The 19,456-nt window shown below is 35.7% G+C and overlaps 1 protein-coding gene across 5 annotated transcripts in view; it reads right to left on the bottom strand.

The window, feature by feature from the left end:
• Positions 1 to 19,456, bottom strand: part of SLIT2 (slit guidance ligand 2) — a 383,800-nt gene that overhangs the window by 134,976 nt on the left and 229,368 nt on the right. For all 5 annotated transcript variants that reach the window (XM_033856893.2, XM_019928425.3, XM_019928427.3 and 2 more), the window contains one exon: positions 8,970 to 9,041. In XM_033856893.2, the coding sequence (XP_033712784.1) occupies positions 8,970 to 9,041 (72 nt within the window). The remainder of the gene's footprint in view (positions 1 to 8,969; positions 9,042 to 19,456) is intronic.

Raw genomic sequence — 19,456 nt, 5'->3', positions numbered from 1 at the left:
AGCCCTTACTGGCACTAAACCATTAAGAATATTCAGCTCTCATAGGACCAAAGTCGTCCCTAAAAGTTTCCTGAATGCCATCATATCTCAGTTCAAATATCTTCTGAGAAGGAAGGTATTTTGTGAAAACACTACTCATTTGAAAGGACAATGAAAATCGAAGTAAATAATATTTTCATCAGTGGGTAGATTTTGTAGTATTCAAAGGTATGTTTATGGAAAGTGTTGTACCCGCATGACTGCTCATGGGAAAATCTCTCTGCACAAACCTCTATTTGTTTGCATATGGTTCAAGATAAACAGTGTCAAAACTCCGCAAAAGTGTAATTTATTTCAGAGTTTCTGGACTAATTTTCTTCACCTTGTTTCCTCTCATGCTACTCACTTCCTTCTCTACCACCTCGCAAACCCTGGGCACTCCTGCTTTCTGTAAACAGGAAAGGATCTGTTCAGCCAAGAGTTTAGTGACATGTTTAGATGTGATTATAAATTGTGCCGTAAAATTGTTCCGAATTAAGGAATTAGTAAGAAGAGAATTTTTTTCACTTCTCCAAAAAGTAATGTTACAGCTCTTTACCCAGACATAAGGTAAATGTGTTGATCTTTAGATGATAAGAGCACTAGGTGCATCAGAGACGGCTTGGGGATCCTTTCCTGACACAGGAGCTACTTCCCAGGGGGAAGCAAGCCAGTGCTTTTCTTATTTTCCCAGGAGAAAGAACGGTATGGATAGTACCACTGGTGGTTTCTTTCAAACATCTAGCCTACATGTTCTTGCCCAGACTGCTGTGTCTTCTCCTCATTTCCTACCCCCAGCCCTCCTCTCTTGTTTCTGTTCAAATTCCGACCCATCCTCTCTGATCCTCCACTGTCCTAGTTTGTAAGAGTGTGACTTGAACCCACTGCTTTATCTTTAATTTCATGAAAATAATGTTGTTAAAAAATATATTCTCTTTAAGATTTCTTAAAGAAATCTTAGCATTAAGCTAATGCTTAATCTTAGCATTAACATTCTATGATTCTCTTTTCAGTGGCAGATGCTCCTCTTCTGATGCTCTAGAATAACTCTAGACTGCCTATTTTATTTTTTCCTAACACTGGTAAATTTAGTCTTAGAGAATGCAGTATGTTTTTATTAAGAGAGATCACTCTGCCTCACTCACATAAAATTTCGAAAGCTGATCTGATTGTCTTTAAGACTAAAAATAATTTAGCCTAGCTTCAGATTTTGATTAATTCTCAGAATGAGAGACAATATATAACATTGCTAGGTGTAAATTTTACAAAAGAGGTATATTAAATGACAAAAACGGTTGGACATTTGCTTACTTGGCATCCTGAAATATAACTGGACACACTGCACTCTGTTACTTTTTTTTTTAACATCTTTATTGGAGTATAATTGCTTTGCAATGTTGTTAGTTTCTGCTGTATAACAAAGTGAATCAGCTATCTGTATACATATATCCCCATATCCCCTCCCCATTCTGTTACTTTTAAGTAAGTCTTTTTCAGGATTTCCTGTTGTCATTTTTAAAAATCTAGATACCATACTGTTTGAATTACATACAAAACATACCTTCCTGCATTAACTTTAGTTGGTTTTGTCCTTACTCATAGAAAATTCATATTTCAGTGCAGTGTCCAAGTAATAAAGTCTTATTACTAATTTTCTTTTTATAAAAATTAGAACACCATAAAATATACTTAACTCTGAAACAATAGTGAACATAAAAATTCTTTAATAATTTCTAAGCCAGGCAGAGTTTCTCAATGTCTCAACAAAATTATTATCACTATGCTCCACTTTCCCAGGGTTTTTTAGGTATGAGAAACAGAAGTTTCGTTCATATTTATCTCACCACTGTAAGATGACAAACTCCAAGAATCTAGTTGACTTAAAACACATCAAAGTGACTACAGTCAATATGAGGGAAAAACAACATTTCACTATTTTATAAGCAACCTGATAAAACATAAATATAATGGGAGAAAAAGAAAAAAAAATGCTGGTAAGGATATGGGCAGGATCTGTTCTATTTCTTCCCTGTGTGTATAAAATTCAGGTGAATATGAGTGCCTAAATATACAAATCTTATGCTAATAATGAATGTTTAAGAAGCAGTTCAAGATTTAAATTATAATACATAGAGGGAATAAAAAAATTTAAATTAATCCATATAAATGAACATCCTAGAAGAGAAGTATCAGCAAACATTATTTACCTTGGCATGAAAGCTCATCTGTTAGCCTGGACATTAATGAAGGAAATAACCAAGGAAAGGACTCTTCTTAGGAACCCAAAATAATTTATGTTATTTGAGAATTTAACCCTTTTGCAATCTTTCAAGTAACATTATGTTTTTCTCATAGGAATAAAGAATCTCAGTTTTTATTGGAATAAGCTGTGGTATAAAGTTATATCCATTTGATAATTTATTAGAAGGAAGCTAAAGGTAGTTCTAACAGAGATGGTAATAGACACTGGAGGAAAGACAACTAAGTTGACCTTCACGTTCTGGTAAGTCTAAGTAGACTAATCAAGGGAGGTAGAAATTGAAACTGACAATGATAATTGCTAGCATTTATTGAATGCATAGCAAATGGCAGGGTCTGTAGATATACCCGTCTCATTATTTCTCACAATTACTTGAAAAGGTAGGTATTATCATTATTCTGATTTTATAGATAAGAAAACGAGGCTCACAGAAGTTCAATAAATTATGCAAAATAGGTAGTAAATATTTAGTGAAACCTTGATTCAAATTTAAATCTATGTATTGCTGAAGCCCTCACTAGATACACAGGTGGCTAGGAAAAGAGATTCAGGAGCTATTCATTCTGCGAATGGAGGTTTCTGCTGAATTTCTAATGGCCAAGTTTCAAGGAAGAAGCCAGTAGACGAAGAATGTTACAGAATTTCAGAAAAGGAAGAGATTACCCTAGGCGAAAATAATTGTGTGAGGAAGAGAAAAAAAATCCCCCGATCCCTAAAAGATGGATAGAATCCAGTAAGACAGAAATAAAAGTGAGCATTCCCTATGGAGGAGACTGGTTCAAACAACACTTGTGAGCAGAGGTTCTACACTGTTCACAGTAAATGTCTGCAAGAGAGGGCCCATTCTGATGTGAGCGAAGAACTTGTGTGCAGATTCGGGGGGAGAGAGGGCTGGGAGCCTGCATGGGTGTCAGAACATTGGGACTAGTCAGAATATCTAAAGAGACTAGATGGCATGCCATTTGATAAAAGTCTCTGCTCTCTCAGGGAAGAGCCTATATTCCTACAGACCCTGCAGAACTTCTGTAGACAATACTCTGCTAAATCCCCAAGGCTTTGCCATAATGCCTATAGCAAAATGTTTTTGTTTTTAATAAGCTGCATGATTTTGAACCAGGCGGTGATGGGATGAAAAACAATGCTTTATGAAAACAAATCTGGCTGCAATGTTACAACTATCTTAATGAGAATATAAATTGGAGATCAAAACTCAATTAGCAGGTTATTGTAATTGCTCAGAGGTAGAAAAGAGTGGCTCTCCAGGGTTGGGGAAGTAAGAAACCTAAAGATCTGTTCTGTCTCAAGGACAACACGCAGCCACAGAAAGATCATGACACTTACTATTTTATACTGATACATATGTGAATTAGATTCCTAACTATTCAATCAAAACATCTTGCGTTTTTTTTCTTTTTAGTTTTTGTGTTTTGGAAAATGTTGATGAAGATACGTTATTTAGACTCATTTTTACATGAGAGAAAGCTATCAGTAATAAAGAGTGCTAAGGCACCCAGAAGAAACAGCAAAATGAGATGCTGGAGAGGTTATTGGTAGCAAACTTGACCATAGTTGTTGCGGATTATCACAATTCAGTGTGGTTTTTTAGACTGAGTTTAAACCAGGCAAATTCTAGGACCATGGACAGTTCCCATGGTACTGACTGTGGCAACTGCTGAGTTCCTAATACATTTTACATCTAAGAACCCAAACAACTGCTGGTTGCTGGTTGTCCCCTATGTCCACAGGCAGCATTCTGGATGTTAAGAGACGCCCTGGTCCTTATACCATAAAACTCAACTTCATTTGCTATTTATCTAAATGAAGAGCCATTGTTACAGGTTTGTTCAGAAGGTTCTACCTCCCCCTAAAGACCTGTATGTGGTATTTAATCTAACGCTAAAGATAGCAAGCCCCTTGAGTGAGAAACCAACCTCCCCTTCGAAGTCTCTTCAGCCTCAGGCTTACTGAAAACACTTTTGGGAGGAGCTAGGGGCACTAAAAGTTACAATTTCAATTTGATATACATGGATTTTATTTTTATGATAATTATGTAAAAAGTATGTAATTAAGTATGACAAGAAATGTAGTAAACTAAACATGAAAAGTAGCTGATTACGGTAGTCATTCTGTAAATATGACTTAATTTATAGGACAAAGCTAAAGTAAGTCTTGCATTTGAATGGTTAAATATATAATACACTCTTCTGGTTGTTACATATTTATTCTATATTACGTGAGCAACCTTGTTCCCTTATCATCATGAAGAATGCAGATGATAGAGGAAAAGAAACCAGTAGATTGATATTTTAAAATAGAGAAGTGTGAAAAAATAGCAAAATATATGTCTTTCTGTGTACCTAGTATAGAACTGTGAATTTTCCTCCTATGGGTTTTAATTGATCCATTAATAAAATAAATTGAAGATGACAGAGTTCCAGAAAAAAATTAAATTTCTAAATAACATAAATAGCTGTGTAGCAACGTACAGATTAACCTTCTCTTTCCTATTTGCCAAATCTTATCACCAAGAATCGGTGCATCCCAAATTGGGTTATCTGTTTCCTAAAAAGTCATGGCCATGCATTCTTGTTTCCCAAATGATACCATGACTTACTCAAAGAGAACCAAGTTAAATCATCTTATAACTTAAATCATCTTATAACCCTTGTCTGTAAACTAATGTATGTTATAAAAGAATGAATATAAATATTTTCCTTAACCTATTTGTTAACAACAGGTAGTTTTATTGGAAAAGGAGGGTAAGATTCATAACAGATGAAAATTTAATGGAATTGGTATAATGCAAGCAAATAGAAAAGGAATGTATCTATTAATGAACAGTAAATAGTAAAGTTTGGAACATAGAGTACATTTTGAGGATATACTGCAACATGAAAGAAGAATAAAAACCAGGTATGACGTACTTTAAAAAGTCTACCTAAAATAATGCTTGTTGGAATTTAGTTATTTTAAGTATTCAGGTTCAACTCATTAAAGAAACTAATGTAAGGTATGTTAGAGTTTGCTTTTGTAGTGTGAGTAACTATTGGCAATCCATTTGATTTTTAAGTTCATATATTTGCACTTCTTTGCTTAAATCTTAAGATAACATGACTAGAAATGATTTCTCATAAAAACAAGAGACTCTTGGAAAAATTTTATATTCATAAAATACCTACTTAGAGAATAATCTTGCAAGTCTCAGCAATAAGGCAAGATTTATTATAATTTGAATATTCTCTTAAATTATTCAATTAAATGGAAATGCCTCATACATACTTGTAAACAAAACTGGCACAATGTAACATGTCTTTGTTCAGAAACTGATCAGGAGGCAGCCAAGCCTTTATTAGTCAGTGTTAAATATATTAAATATATATACAAAGTTCATCAAGGAAAATCATATAAACATTGATTATCATTTCGGTGAGGCATCATTTGGTAATGATATGGTATCAGTACTTGAATTCATACTTGGAGAGTTCAAACACACAGATGTAAATCCTATGTAAAAGTGCTGCCAGTGACTTTTATAAACACTATTATTTAGTTGATATTTTAATACGATCTTGTTATTCTCAGATCTCACTGTGTACAATGCCAGAAAAAAGAAACTGGTTTAAGTAGCAGGTGGAGAAAATTGGGTAACAAAATAAATATAAAGGTTTTAATCCAGTTTGGAAATTAATAGAGGTAAGCAAAAAAGTTATGGGAAGTTCTCCCTGGAGATGTTTAAGAGCAAGATAAATGTCCAGCTGTCTAGAATAGTTTTACTGTGGCTTGCCTGGAGGAAGAGGAATAAAATCTGCTAATTTGCAAAATTTCCACAGCATCAATTTCATATTGTCAGGATACTGCCTCAAGCATATTTAGCCAATCCACAAGATTAAAGCAAGTGCTTCCAGTGAAAATCTTCTGATAACTGGAATTTGTTCTGAATAAGGCCTGAATATGTGGTAAATCCAATAAACTCGGTACAGTGCATTAGACTAGTCTTTTAGACAGCGCTATACAAAATATCGGCTTGATGCAACTAAAGCACGTATTCCTTCTGTGCAGCCTTACTTCTTCTCTTTTAGTCCCTGAATGACTCGAAACACTAGCCATTATGGCACCATGCAGGGTTGTCCAAACTGTAAACGTACACACTGGAATAATAAATAAGACAAAGCACTATGCCTCTCCTTCCCACACTGAATGTTAATAATATTAATAATGTCAATATTTATGGACTTTTACTGAGTCATTACTTGATGACATACAGTTACAATTTTAACAATAATACAAATTAAAATTTACTCTCAGTTCTAACATATTTTACCAAATATCCTTCTTAATTTTTAATGGTAAAACTAAACTTCACACAAAGTCCCATGAAATGGAAACTTTTTTGAATAATGTAGTTTGAACTATTTTTTAATTATAGCAAAATGCTTTTTAAATGTGAAATTTTAGAAAATTGTAACTATGATCTTATTTAATTAAATAAACCTGTAAATGCATTGTGGTGTCTCAATGTTGTCATGGTCTTTCTCACTGTTACATGGAAGGCATTGAGAGGAGCAGGAATAAATTGTTCTTTTGATCATCACATCATCATTTAGCACTCACATAGTTTCTTAAGCCCCCTTTCCTCCATAAGAACAGAAACCTCCAAAGTTAAAATCATTTGGATGCCACTCTACTCGGCTTCCTCCATATGCAGATTGCTATGCTTCTTACCACTGCTGCTATTCCGAATTAGTATTGGTTCGCCTTGAAACAAAGGTAATATTCCTTACATCATACACACACACACACACACACACACACACACGCACACAATACACACACACACACACATTCCACTGCACTTTAATTTTAATCCTCCAAACCAATCGAAACCCAGAAATCTCACAGTATACATAATAACTGCCTTTAAAATGGTAGAGAGGGGGGATGATGTCGTGGGGAGAAATATTGCGAAAATCCTGCTAAATCAATATTGCTTTCTTCAAAGTACAAGGGCTAGCATTTTACTTTTCTTTTTATCTCTAAACTTTTAAAATCACATTTTTAAAGAATAAATGAAGAGGAGTTAAGGAAGAATCCCACCATGACCGGTATCTCACTCCCAAATGCATCCTTAAATATGGGAGAAGGATTACTTAATAGACTTGGATTCCCTAAATATCTTTGCTAAGATTAAAAGCCACCTGTTTTAAGGCTTTAGAAAAAATACTATTGTAAGATTGCAAGTGGCATTCTCAAAGGGTGGTCAACTTTGGCCATTACTGTCCTTTTACAGAGACATATAGGCAACTCGGGTAGGTGCTACATTGGGATCTTTATGTTGTTCTGATCAGACGTAATACACAGAGGCAGTTCTGAAGACCCTACATCTCTGAATCTATCTGAAGGCTTCCCTACGTCTTCATTAGAGATGAAAAACAAAGCAAATAAAATCTCTTTAACATGTAAACGCTCATAAAAACCTAGGGCCAGGGTTTTGGCGGCTCTACACATTTATACTAGAAGTCTATATTTTTCTGTCTTTACGTATACACTTAAAAAAAGTACAAATTAAAGTACAAATTTTAAAAAAGTACAAATTAAAAAAAAATTTACATTGAGGAGAGGATGTAGAGGCCATAAATTGTAGCTTTATAAACAGTCCTCTTTGACGAAGGAAAACATCTGTCTCACTTTTGCTACTGGGAGAAATATTGTTGGATCCCACCATGGAGAATTCGGAATATAAGTTAATTCTTAAAGTGCCTGCCCTGTTTATTACTAGCTAAGAAATACTGAATTCCTGATAGTTAATCTCAGCACACAGGGGCCTTTTCCCCCACATTCCAAACTAATGGAAAAGCTACAGAAAATGTTTTACGTTTTAGATTCACGGTGAGTCAAAAACCATCATTTTAAAAGGCTAACAAGGTATTTTTAAATTTATTAAGATATATATCAATGATATTAGGATTGCCACTGTGATCTTAAACCTGGTATGTAAAGAGCTATCCACACTTACAAAAAACACATCTACACAAGACACTAGATTAAAGATTTATCAAGGGATAATACAGAAACATAGTTTTCTTTTTCTTTCTTTTTTTTTTTTTGCTTTTTAAAGAAGGCTATACATATATTCTTTCATAAAGATATAAGAGGGAAAAGATGCAAGAAAAGTATTCACACAAAGGGAAAGACAATTTTCTCATTCTCACACTGTTGGCATTTAATGAAAATGGTGATCTAAAAGCTATTTTAAAAAGCTGTAGCTCTAGGCCACAGGTATCTCTAACAAGAAAATATTATCTACTCTTTCCAGAAAAAAAATATTCTGCATTTCCAATAAACACCGATAACAAGTGAAAAAGGAGCTATTGAAATTAGCTCACAGTAAGGGGAAGAAAATACATTGTAAATACCTTATAATCAAATAATTTCTTTAGATTTCACAAGATTAATCACAAGGTTTGAAGAATGAATTTGATAACAACTTCAGTTTCAAGACATCTTCTAAACAAGAATCTCTTCAGATAGCTTGTGAAAACAATTTAAAACTCATTGTTACAAGCTCTCCTAAGGAAGCATAAAGATGTATACAGGCTTTCACCATTTTTTTCTGACACTTTATTCAATATAAATTAAACTTGGAAAATGGGTAATTTAAAAAAAAACAGTATCAATTAGGAAAAATACTTACAGATTTTTAATATCAACTGCCCCACGGAAAGCTTTCCTTGGAACTGCCTGAATTTGGTTTTCACTGAGGTCACTAAAAATAACAAAAAAAGAAAAAAGATCAAGTTATAAATGTTATTTAAGAATTATTTTAATCAATGTGTTTGAAAAGTGATAGGACACTTCCAAAAAAAAAAAAGGAAAGCTAAAATAATACTAAAGGATCATAATTAAATCCATAGCATTAGATGCAATTTCTAATACAAATATTTTATATATCTAATGTAAATTAAAAAGTTGGACTAAATGGTTTCTTGAAGTAATTTTTCAGATATTTAATTCCATAATAAATTGTTAAATATGGTTCTCTTAAATTTAAGAGCTGATTCACTTCTGTGTAATAAAATATATTTTTTAAAACAAATAGTAAATTGTTCATAACTCAATTTCAAGGGGTTCTAAAGTTTTAGTACTTCATATTTCTCCAATATCACTAACATAACTTAAGACGTATATAGGAAAGCAGTCCCTTTTAACATCCTAGAGAAGACTGGGCAAAAACTGATAAAACCTGGGCAGTGTGATTAAGTTTTCATAGCACTTTAAGTAATCTTGAAAATGGAACACGGCAGTACTGGCCCAACAATAAAACCCACAGTTCTTGCATGAAATATTAGCAGCAGGTTGATTTAGAACCTTCTTTAAATAATTCTATTATAACCATAAACACAGACTGTCTATATTTGCATTTTAATTTAATCGAGAAATACATTTTAATCAAGGGAAAAAAAGCACTCTTTGAGTTGAAATGAGAGTTTGTAAAAATCATTCATCTCGTGAAATGGATCATTATTTTTCCTTCAGAGTTCAGATGCAATTCTATAAGCTCACATAGTATTACTAGCTTTAACAAGTAGGATATAAATACACATGCAAGAAATGTCACTGAAAAGAGGAAATTTTAAATAACGCTACCACATAGCAGAAAGCTGAAATATCAAATAAAGTATTAAAGTAACAATGAAGGTACTAAAATTATCTTTAAATTCAAGATAACTGACGCACACAAAGAAAGATGAAGCTACTGACCACGGGTACATGCCTGCCAAAACGGAGTCATTTTCCAATTTTGTGGAGGCATATTGGACGAATTCACCAGCATTCTCTCCCCCAATGCTTCTTATGACCAGAGCTGGTTGCTCACACACTTGTCGCCACACAATAGAGATAACTGGCAGATACAGAGATTTACGGTGTGGTTTTGACCTCATTAGCACTAAGTTTTAAACAAGTGAGATTTGCATTTATATCTCAATATCTGCAATGTTCAAATAAAAAAAAGTTTGCTAAGCAATTTGTAGAGAAATAATGTTAGTCTAAAGAGTAAAGGTCTTTAGCAAAAAAGCAAAGAAAAACACATACATATTTTATTCCAAACAGTAAGTTTGTAATATGTGCTTATGTAGGAGTTAAGGCAGCCATTCATGTCCTAAGTGAACTGTTATCAATAGCTTCAGTATATCCCTAAGAGTAAGAAAACTTCATTTCCTTAAAAATTGCTTATTTCTCCAGCTTGTCGTTGATCTCAGACTGACTTCCCTCCTTTGTTTAATTACATCGAGTTAAGAAATGTTTAATTGCATATATTTAAAAGCTTAATGTCAGAAACAGTGCTCAAAGGAGGCTACTGAGCTAGGTAGGAGAAGGTAAAGAGAGATACTGGAGAAAGAAAATTCAGAAAGTAGTAAGAAACGAGGAGGGAAAAAACTGGATTCAAGCAAATTTAATGCTAGAGCACTCCGTGAAAACATATAGTGTTTTAATTGTTGTGCCCCTGTCAGTTCAATGTTTTCTCACCACTTATTTTTTTTTCCCACTTCTCCTAGAACAAAGATTGCTTTAGAGACTGTGTAGGTGAATAAAAATGGCAGAGATGTTGGCTTCAGACCTTGCCTGCTTTCCAGGCTCTGCAGTCTTCCCCTCCCACCAGCTGGGGCCATTTCATGAGCCACCTCGGGCACAGTTTTTCTAGGGTCATGGTCTCAAAGAGGGTGAGGGTGTGGTGGGAGGCTAGTCAGGAGGATGACTTCAGGTGGCTCATAGAGACATGGCTGAAGAGCACTGAAACACAGTCAGAACACCATTCCTTCTGAATGTGATTTTAGTCCTTTTGACTGCCTCAGGCAGAAGTCTAGGGCATTAGAAGGGTTTTATTCTGCTAACACCTACCATCTTATCTTTTATAGAAGGGTGAGGGACAGTCAGGCTCAGAGCCTCCCTACGGTCAGTGGCTTATGTGTCGCTGCCCCCCTGAGTAGACTATTCTATGGGGCCTCTGCTCTTGTGCTCCGCTTACTCTGGCAGCCAAATTCAGTTGTGGATCTCAGGTCCCTTCAGTTAAGTGGGCAATAATATTCACCCATGACAGGAGGAAGAAACTTAACAAGGTTTCAGTACCTGCTATGTGCAATGCTTAAATTTTTAGAGATAATATAATATCAAATTTATGTTTTTTAACCTACATGGCCATCTTGTGAAGTAGATATTATTATCATTATTATTACTATTTGTTATGATTAAAGAAACCAAGCTTCAACGATATCAGGTGCTAAACAATGACAGAAAGTGTTGAAGTATCAAAAGATGTAGAGGAAATCCAGATAAATATTGAGTCAGGATGTGGGGATTTCTAAAGATGACACTGAGGGCTACTTAATCCATCTCAATATGTCCTTCCTGTGGCCTAAAACGTAGGAGACTTTTTCTTAACTCATCCTAGCCTCTGACTTATGTCATTTGCATTTTTGTGTGAAATACATAGCACAAGCAAGAGTATGGAGGTAGAAAAATAGAACTTCTATGGGAGTAGCTTTTGGTCTGGTTTGCTTGGAAGGTATAACATGCAGTGCAGTAATAGGAGATGAGGTTGGAAGGAAAAGTGAGGGGTGTGAGGAGTAGACATTCTGATACCGATTGAAGAGTGAGTTCTTATTTCAGCAGACAGTGGTAGCGAGGGAAGAGTGATGTATGGGAGCCGGACAGATACTCTTCCTTAGATTAAACTGGCAGTAGAATTTAGGAGAATACCAAGGGTCAAAGACTCAAATCTGGATAACCAGATACAAGATTTTTATGATAGTTAGGGAAAAAGTAATGAGAATTATGAAGCAACGTAATAACCATCAATACATTGCTTGTTTACCCTGGCCTTGTTAATGGATGGGCTCCCACCCTTTAGACAGAAAAGGTACAAGAGATTAAGAGTGGTATCAGGGATGCATGAAGAACCAAAACTTAGAAGTGAATTGTATGTGGATATGGATTAGGCAAAGAAGAGAGAGAAGATAGAAGTCATTTTGAACTTTGATAGAGGAACCATTAACAAAATTGGGAAATCAAAATTTACAGTGTCTATTATGAGTTTGGTTGTGGAAATTTTTCAGTCTCGTTGGAGAGATGTGATTTATATCTCACAGTTGGATGATAACAAGGTAGTATAGAATAAGTAAAGCATGAGTGGAATCTTAGAAAAGTGATCCAGGAGATCAGAGAAGTAACAGTCATTGGAGGCTTGGTTGATTCAGGCCACTTTCAAAATAGAAAGGGAATTTTTTGAAATTTGATGAAAATTACTGAGCTCAATATTTCTCATCTTCCAGTGTTGGTATGGGTGAGTAGGAGAAATCCAAGGAGAGAGGAGGTATGCCAGAGGAATTAAGAGCATAGGCTGCAGACTGAGAAGTGAAGTAGGTATTATTATTATCATTATTATTACTGTTTGTTACTATTAAAGAAACCAAGCTTCAGCGATATCAGGTATCAGGTATTAACCATGTGACCTTGCAAAAATTGCTTACATTTTCTGTATGTCAGTTTCTTCATCCGTAAAATGAAACAATAACAGTGTCTATATCACAGGACTGTTAAGTGGATTCAATGAAATACTCTTTAAAGTGCTCACAAAGTGATTGGCGCACAGTAACTACTGTAGAGGCATTGGTTACATATATATTACAATTATGCTACTAGGAGAATTTGCTCTGTGCCCCTAAGTATATCTGCTCTGTTCCTTGAAGACCATTGTAGGCAATGTGATACATTACTGATGGGAGTGCATTGTTCTGTGAACTATGTGTATGAGAAAAATGAGTCAGACCTACTGAGCTAGCAGGATAGTGCTGCCAAGGGAAGAGTCTGTAATTATATCACTAGGCAATAGAGTGTAAAAATGTGCTTCCGAGTAGGAAAATGGCTTGATTGGAGTTGATTTTTAGGAAGATTGATCTGGAAATTGAAATTCGGAGCAGGCAAGGACAATGGGCAGAGAGTGGCACTGGGCAGTAGTGTGGAGAAATGGTGGGTCTCCAGTGAACTAGGTAATTCTTTTTGGAGAGCATTAAATAATAAAGTTGAGAGTTGGAGTTAGGTCCAAATATAAGGTCTTTGATGCAAGTTAAGGTGCTTGTCATCTTGGGGAGAGTTTGGAACCACTCAATTTTTCTGAGGAATGGAATAAAAAAATGCAAAAAGCGTTTGGGGAAAACAAGTGTGATAATTGGGGAGCTGGGATGGAAGACAAGGAGACTAAATTAGCTTTGTAAACTTTTGGACACAAATAAATGGAAAGATATTACATGCTTATGGACCGGAAGAACTAATAACGTTAAAATGTTCAAAGTCATCTACAGATTCAGTGCAATCCTTATCAAAATTCCAATGGCATTTTTCACAGAAATAAACAAACAACCCTAAAATTTATTTGGTCCCACAAAAGAACCTGAAGAGCCAAAGCAATCTTAAGAAAGAATAACAAAGCTGGTGGTATCACATGTCTTGATTTCAAGCTATGCTACAAAGTATAGTAATAAAAACAGCATGGTATTGGCAGAAAAACAGAGAGATCAATGAAATAGAGTTGAGAGCCCAGAAATAAATCCACACATATATGGAAACTTAATTTATGACAAAGGAGTGAAGAATGTACAATGGAGAAAGGACAGTCTCTTCAGTAAATGGTTTTGGAAAAACTGGACTTCCACATGCAAAAGAGTGGAACTGAACCACTGTATAACATCATACATAGACACTCAAATTGAATTAAAGACTTTGACCTGACTTTGACCTTCAGGTCAAAGACTTTGACTTTGACCTGAACCATAAAACTCCTAGAAGAATATGTAGGCGGTAAGCACCTTGACACTGGTCTTAGCAATGACTGTTTTATACCTGTTACCAAAAGCAAAGGCAACAAAAGCAAAATTAAACAAGTGGGACTATCTCAAACTAAAAGCTCCTACATAGCAAAGAAAACCATCAAAAAATGAAAAGGCAGCCTATAGAACCGAGAAAATATTTGCAAAATATTTATCTGATAAGGGATTAATATCTATAATGTGCAAAGAACTCATGCAACTAAACATCAAAATTCAAACAACCCAATTAAATGGGCAGAGGATTTGAATAGATGTTTTCCAAAGAATACATATAGATGCATGAAAAGATTCTCAACATCACTAATCATTAGAAAAATGCAAATCAAAACCACAATGAGATATCACCTCACACCTGTCAGAATGGCCATCATCAAAAAGACAACACATAACAAGTGTTGGCAAGGATGTGGAGAAAAGGGAATACTTTTGCACTGTTGATGGGAATGTAAAATGGTGCAACCACTATGGAAAACAGTATAGCAGGTCTTCAAAAGATTAAAAATGGAACTACCATACGATCCAGCAATCCTACTCCTGAGTATATATGCAGAGAAACAAAATCACTCTCTTATAAGAATATCTACACCCCTATGCAGCATTATTTACAATAGCCAAGACATAGAAACAACCTAAGTCTCCATCAGCAGATGAATGGATAAAGAAGATGTTATATATATATATATATATATATATATATATATATATATATATATATATATATATATATATGCGTGTGTATATATACAAGCATATATATATATATATATACACACACATACATGCACAATGGAATATTATTCAGTCATGATAAAGAAGGAAATCTTACTATTTGCCACAACATGGATAGACCCTGAGGGCACATGCTAAGTGCAGTAAGTCAAGCACAGAAAGACAAATACTGCATGATCTCTCTTACATGTGGAATCAAATAAAAGTGGAACTCATAGAAAGAGAGAACAGATTGGTGGTTGCCGGAGAAGGAAGGTGGAGGATGGGAGAAATGGGTGAAGGTGGTCAAAAAGTACAAACTTCCAGTTGTAAGATTAATATGTTCTGGGGATGTAATGTACAGCAAGGTGACCGTACTTAACAATAATGCATTGTATATTTGAAGATGCTAAGATGGTAAATCTGAATAGTTCTTATCACAAAAGAACTTCTAACTATGTGAGGTAATGAATGTTAACAAAACTTATTGCAGTGATCATTTTGTAGTATAGCAAATATAATGTTATATGTCAATCAACCTGGAAAAATACAAACAAAAAAGTTACTGCAAATGCTCAGGCATAATTTGGAATTTTCCATATGAATTAAAATATTGAACATCTTAAATCTGAAAGCCTGGTTTATTCATTTTCTGAAATGACAAGGAAGTGAGAAGAGCTGGAAAGACTGTCCCATTCTGAAGCTAATCTTGATATGAAGGATATGAACGAGGGTGAATATAAGTGGTTTCAAACAGGAAAGGTTCTACGTTCTTGGTATTTGCACAACTGGAAAGATATAGGCCTCCCAGAGCTAGGCCTGAGAAGTGACCCTAGTGGTCATCACCCTGGAGTTTCCCATTTTAGATCCTTCTCCTTCTACTACATACAAGCCATTCACAAAACCACTTCAGCAGTGTCTTCAACCAAGCCTCTTCCTCCCATTCTCTATTGCCATGGTCCCTGTTAGAATATCATCACCATTTCACATACGACTGAGATTCCAAACCGATATAGTTGCCTCAACTTATGATCCCTTCCAAGGCATCCGCCACATTGGCACCACAGTTATATTTCCAAAATTGACATCATGTCAAATAACCGCCTCCTGAATTCTTCTCCATCTCAGTTAAGAGGACACCATTCTTACACTTGTTCAGACCAAAAACTCTGGAGTCCTCATTGACATCTCATATTCTTCCACACCCAACATCCAACCCACCAGCAAATTCCCCTGATTCTTCAAAATATATTCAGAATTTGATTTACCTACACCTCTGCTCCCCTGACAAAGCCACCATCCCCCCTTCTGTGGATTGTCTTAATAACTTCCCAACTCTCTCTCTGCTCCTCCCTTTGCCTTCCTATAATCATATCTTGCCACAACTCCGATCAAAATTCTTCATTGGACTTATAAATTCTACCAAATGTAAAACAGACAGCTAGTGGGAAGCATCCGCATAGCACAGGGAGATCAGCTCGGTGCTTTGTGATGACCTAGAGGGGTGGGATAGGGAGGGTGGGAGGGAGACACAAGAGGGAGGAGATATGGGGAGATATATATATATATATATATATATATATATATATATATATATATATATATATATATATAGCTGATTCACTCTGTTATACAGCAGAAACTAACACACCACTGTAAAGCAATTATACTCCAATAAAGATGTTAAAAAAAAATTCTTCGCTGATGTCCCATATCATAAGGAGGGAAAAACTCAAAGCATTACAAGGTCTACAAGTCCCCCAAATCAACTGATTGACACCTTTGACCTCATCTCTTTCTCCTCCCCACCTCGCACACTCTTCTCCAGTCACACTGGTTTTCTTGGCATTTCTTGAAACCTTCAGATTGTGTCTCACTTGTGGGCCTTCTTTGATACTTTCTGTGCTTCTATTTCCACCTCAGATACTTTCTGTGCCTTCTATTTCATTCATTAATTATATTCTCTTAATTCACCTTTTATAAAATTATTCTTCCAAATCTTCAGATTATCCACATTTTATTTTGTCTTAAGCACCTAGTTCCTATCGCCATGAAATGCAGGGTTAAATATTGTTCAAGACACAGAGCAAATAGTACCTCCTTCAGCATAGTTCTTCTCCAATCCCCCAGCTGAGCCACGTGCTAAGATCTCTGTAACCTATTAGTAGCTATGTTATGCTGTGCAAGTCACCTACCCTCTTTCTCCATTTGTTCATCTGTAAAACAGCTAAGATAAATGGCTCTTAGGGCCATTTTGCCTGGTCCAAACAACAATATTATTCGTAATGTAAATTAATATTCAAATAACTAAATATCAATAAAATTATTACATAATTACAAATTAATTATAAAACATTCTTATTGCTTATTGGGAAATCAGTTGTTCCCATTTTCTGTGCTCTTAAGGTGACCTGCACACATATTTACTGTAACACTCCAAAATTTTTAGTTGAGTTCTTTTCTTAGATAACTGTCTCTCCTGTTAGACAATATGATAAATGAAGTTAGAGATTTTAGTTTATTTTGTTTGTTTAGAATTCCTGGCATATGAAAGGCCTTTAATAAGCAAAGTTTTATGGAAAGGAGGTAGGGAAAGAAAAATAAATTCTGAAGAAAAATCTTACAAAACATGGGAACACGCTGGATGAGTGTGAATAAGGAAGAGAGGTGATAAATATAAGCTTGTGGTTGAAGCCCTGATAAGCAGCAAAATCTAGTGTGATAGACACAACAAGGCAACACAGGAGAGGTAAGTGTCACTGTTTCACAAAACCTTGGAGATATTAAACTAGAGCTCAATAAAGAGATTAGAGGGAGAAATACAGACTAATGAGTCTTTGTACCATAGTGAGAATCGAGCTATGCACGGTACATATAAATCTCCTTTCAGATGATATGCATTGATGAATTTCACATTTGCAGGTTAGTGTCCCCAAGAACCAAGATTTAGTGCACTCAAGATTTCAATCTCTGAAGGTGGGAAAGTCAGCTGTGTTCTTTTCTCTCTCTCACTTCTATTCTCTCATTCATGCATTCAAAAGCATTTATTAACAGCATAAAATCTGATGCAATCATTGCTTTGTGATAATTCTGTTTCTTTTATGATACATTTAACCAACAACTTGACCGCCGATTCTTCATAAATAGGGCTGTCTCTTCTACACATATCCTTTCTCTTCTACATCTTAAATATAATCTTATGTAGAGTAGTTTTCTTTTTAAATCATTCTTTGTCAGATGTATGAATGGTCTCTTTTTTAGGGATTGTCAGTGCTGTTCGTCCACTGAAAACTGTTTTGTCACTCAGGACCTCAGCAACTTCTCATACTCAGCAACCAAAGCTTTATTGAACATAGTAGTAATAATACACATCTATTTTTCTTCTAATCTCTAATATGCGTTGATAACAGTGCTTTCTTGCACTTAATAAAAAGTTTTAATCGAAGTTTTTACACAACTTACGACACTTGTAAGACCCCATAGATACTTAAATGTAAAAATGTGTTCATTTTAGAATTTATGAAATAAGACAATACTCAAAACTACCTTGTATTAGGCAATTAACTGTCAGGCAATACACTTGGATTTATTTAATTGTTTCTATAACCATATCAGAATGTACTCTTCTATTCCCATTTGGAGGCAAGGAACTGGCATTTACAGAGGTTTCATAATTTAGCTGCAGTCATGCAGTAAGTCCTGCAGTAAGCAGTGGGGCAGGGATTTGAACTTGGCTCTGTTGTTCTCCAAACCTCATATGCTTGACCACTGCTGCCCTGCCTCACACAGGAGGTGGCTTCTGTAGAGATATTGTAGTTCAATGACCCAGGAGCTGTGGTTTTAAAGTGCGGTTCTAGGATCAGCCATAAGAGTCCTCTGGGGAGGCCATTTAAAAAACAGACCTCTGGGGCTTCCCTGGTGGCGCAGTGGTTGAGAGTCCGCCTGCCGATGCAGAGGACATGGGTTCGTGCCCCGGTCCGGGAGGATCCCGCATGCCGCGGAGCGGCTGGGCCCGTGAGCCATGGCCGCTGAGCCTGCGCGTCTGGAGCCTGTGCTCCGCGACGGGAGGGGTCGCAGCGGTGAGAGGCCCGCGTACCGCAAAAACAGATCTCTGAGTTCCATCAGAGATGCCAGGCAGAATCTCTCGGGGAGGTCCAGGATACCTGTGTTTTTAACAAGTCTGCTAGGGAACTGTTATTCCCATTGTCTTTGAACCCCACATTAGTAGCCCATTGGTACATCTCCAATAAATGGTATCTTCTAGCTTTTGTTCGGTTTATAAGCCTGGCATTCATTTACATGCATCCAGTTGGAAGTTGTGAATGCCAATAGGAAATAAAAAATGGGAAGCACCAAAAAATATATACAGTTCTCTGACCAAAGAAAAAGGCTGGATAAGAGGCCAATTTTTTGCATTGTGGTGAAATATACATAGCATAACATTTACCACTTTATGTTTGTAGTTCATTGGCACTAAGTACATTCACACATGTTGTGTAACCATCACCACCATCTATCTCCAGAATGTTTTGAGAGGCCATTTTAAAGACTTTTTTGCATAATGTAAAATCTTACAACCAGGACACTA

This window comes from Tursiops truncatus, chromosome 5 (assembly GCF_011762595.2).
Source record: "Tursiops truncatus isolate mTurTru1 chromosome 5, mTurTru1.mat.Y, whole genome shotgun sequence".
Lineage (NCBI taxonomy): Eukaryota > Metazoa > Chordata > Mammalia > Artiodactyla > Delphinidae > Tursiops > Tursiops truncatus.
Note: the sequence above shows the minus strand (reverse complement) of the source record. Positions and strands in the feature narration are given on the sequence as shown.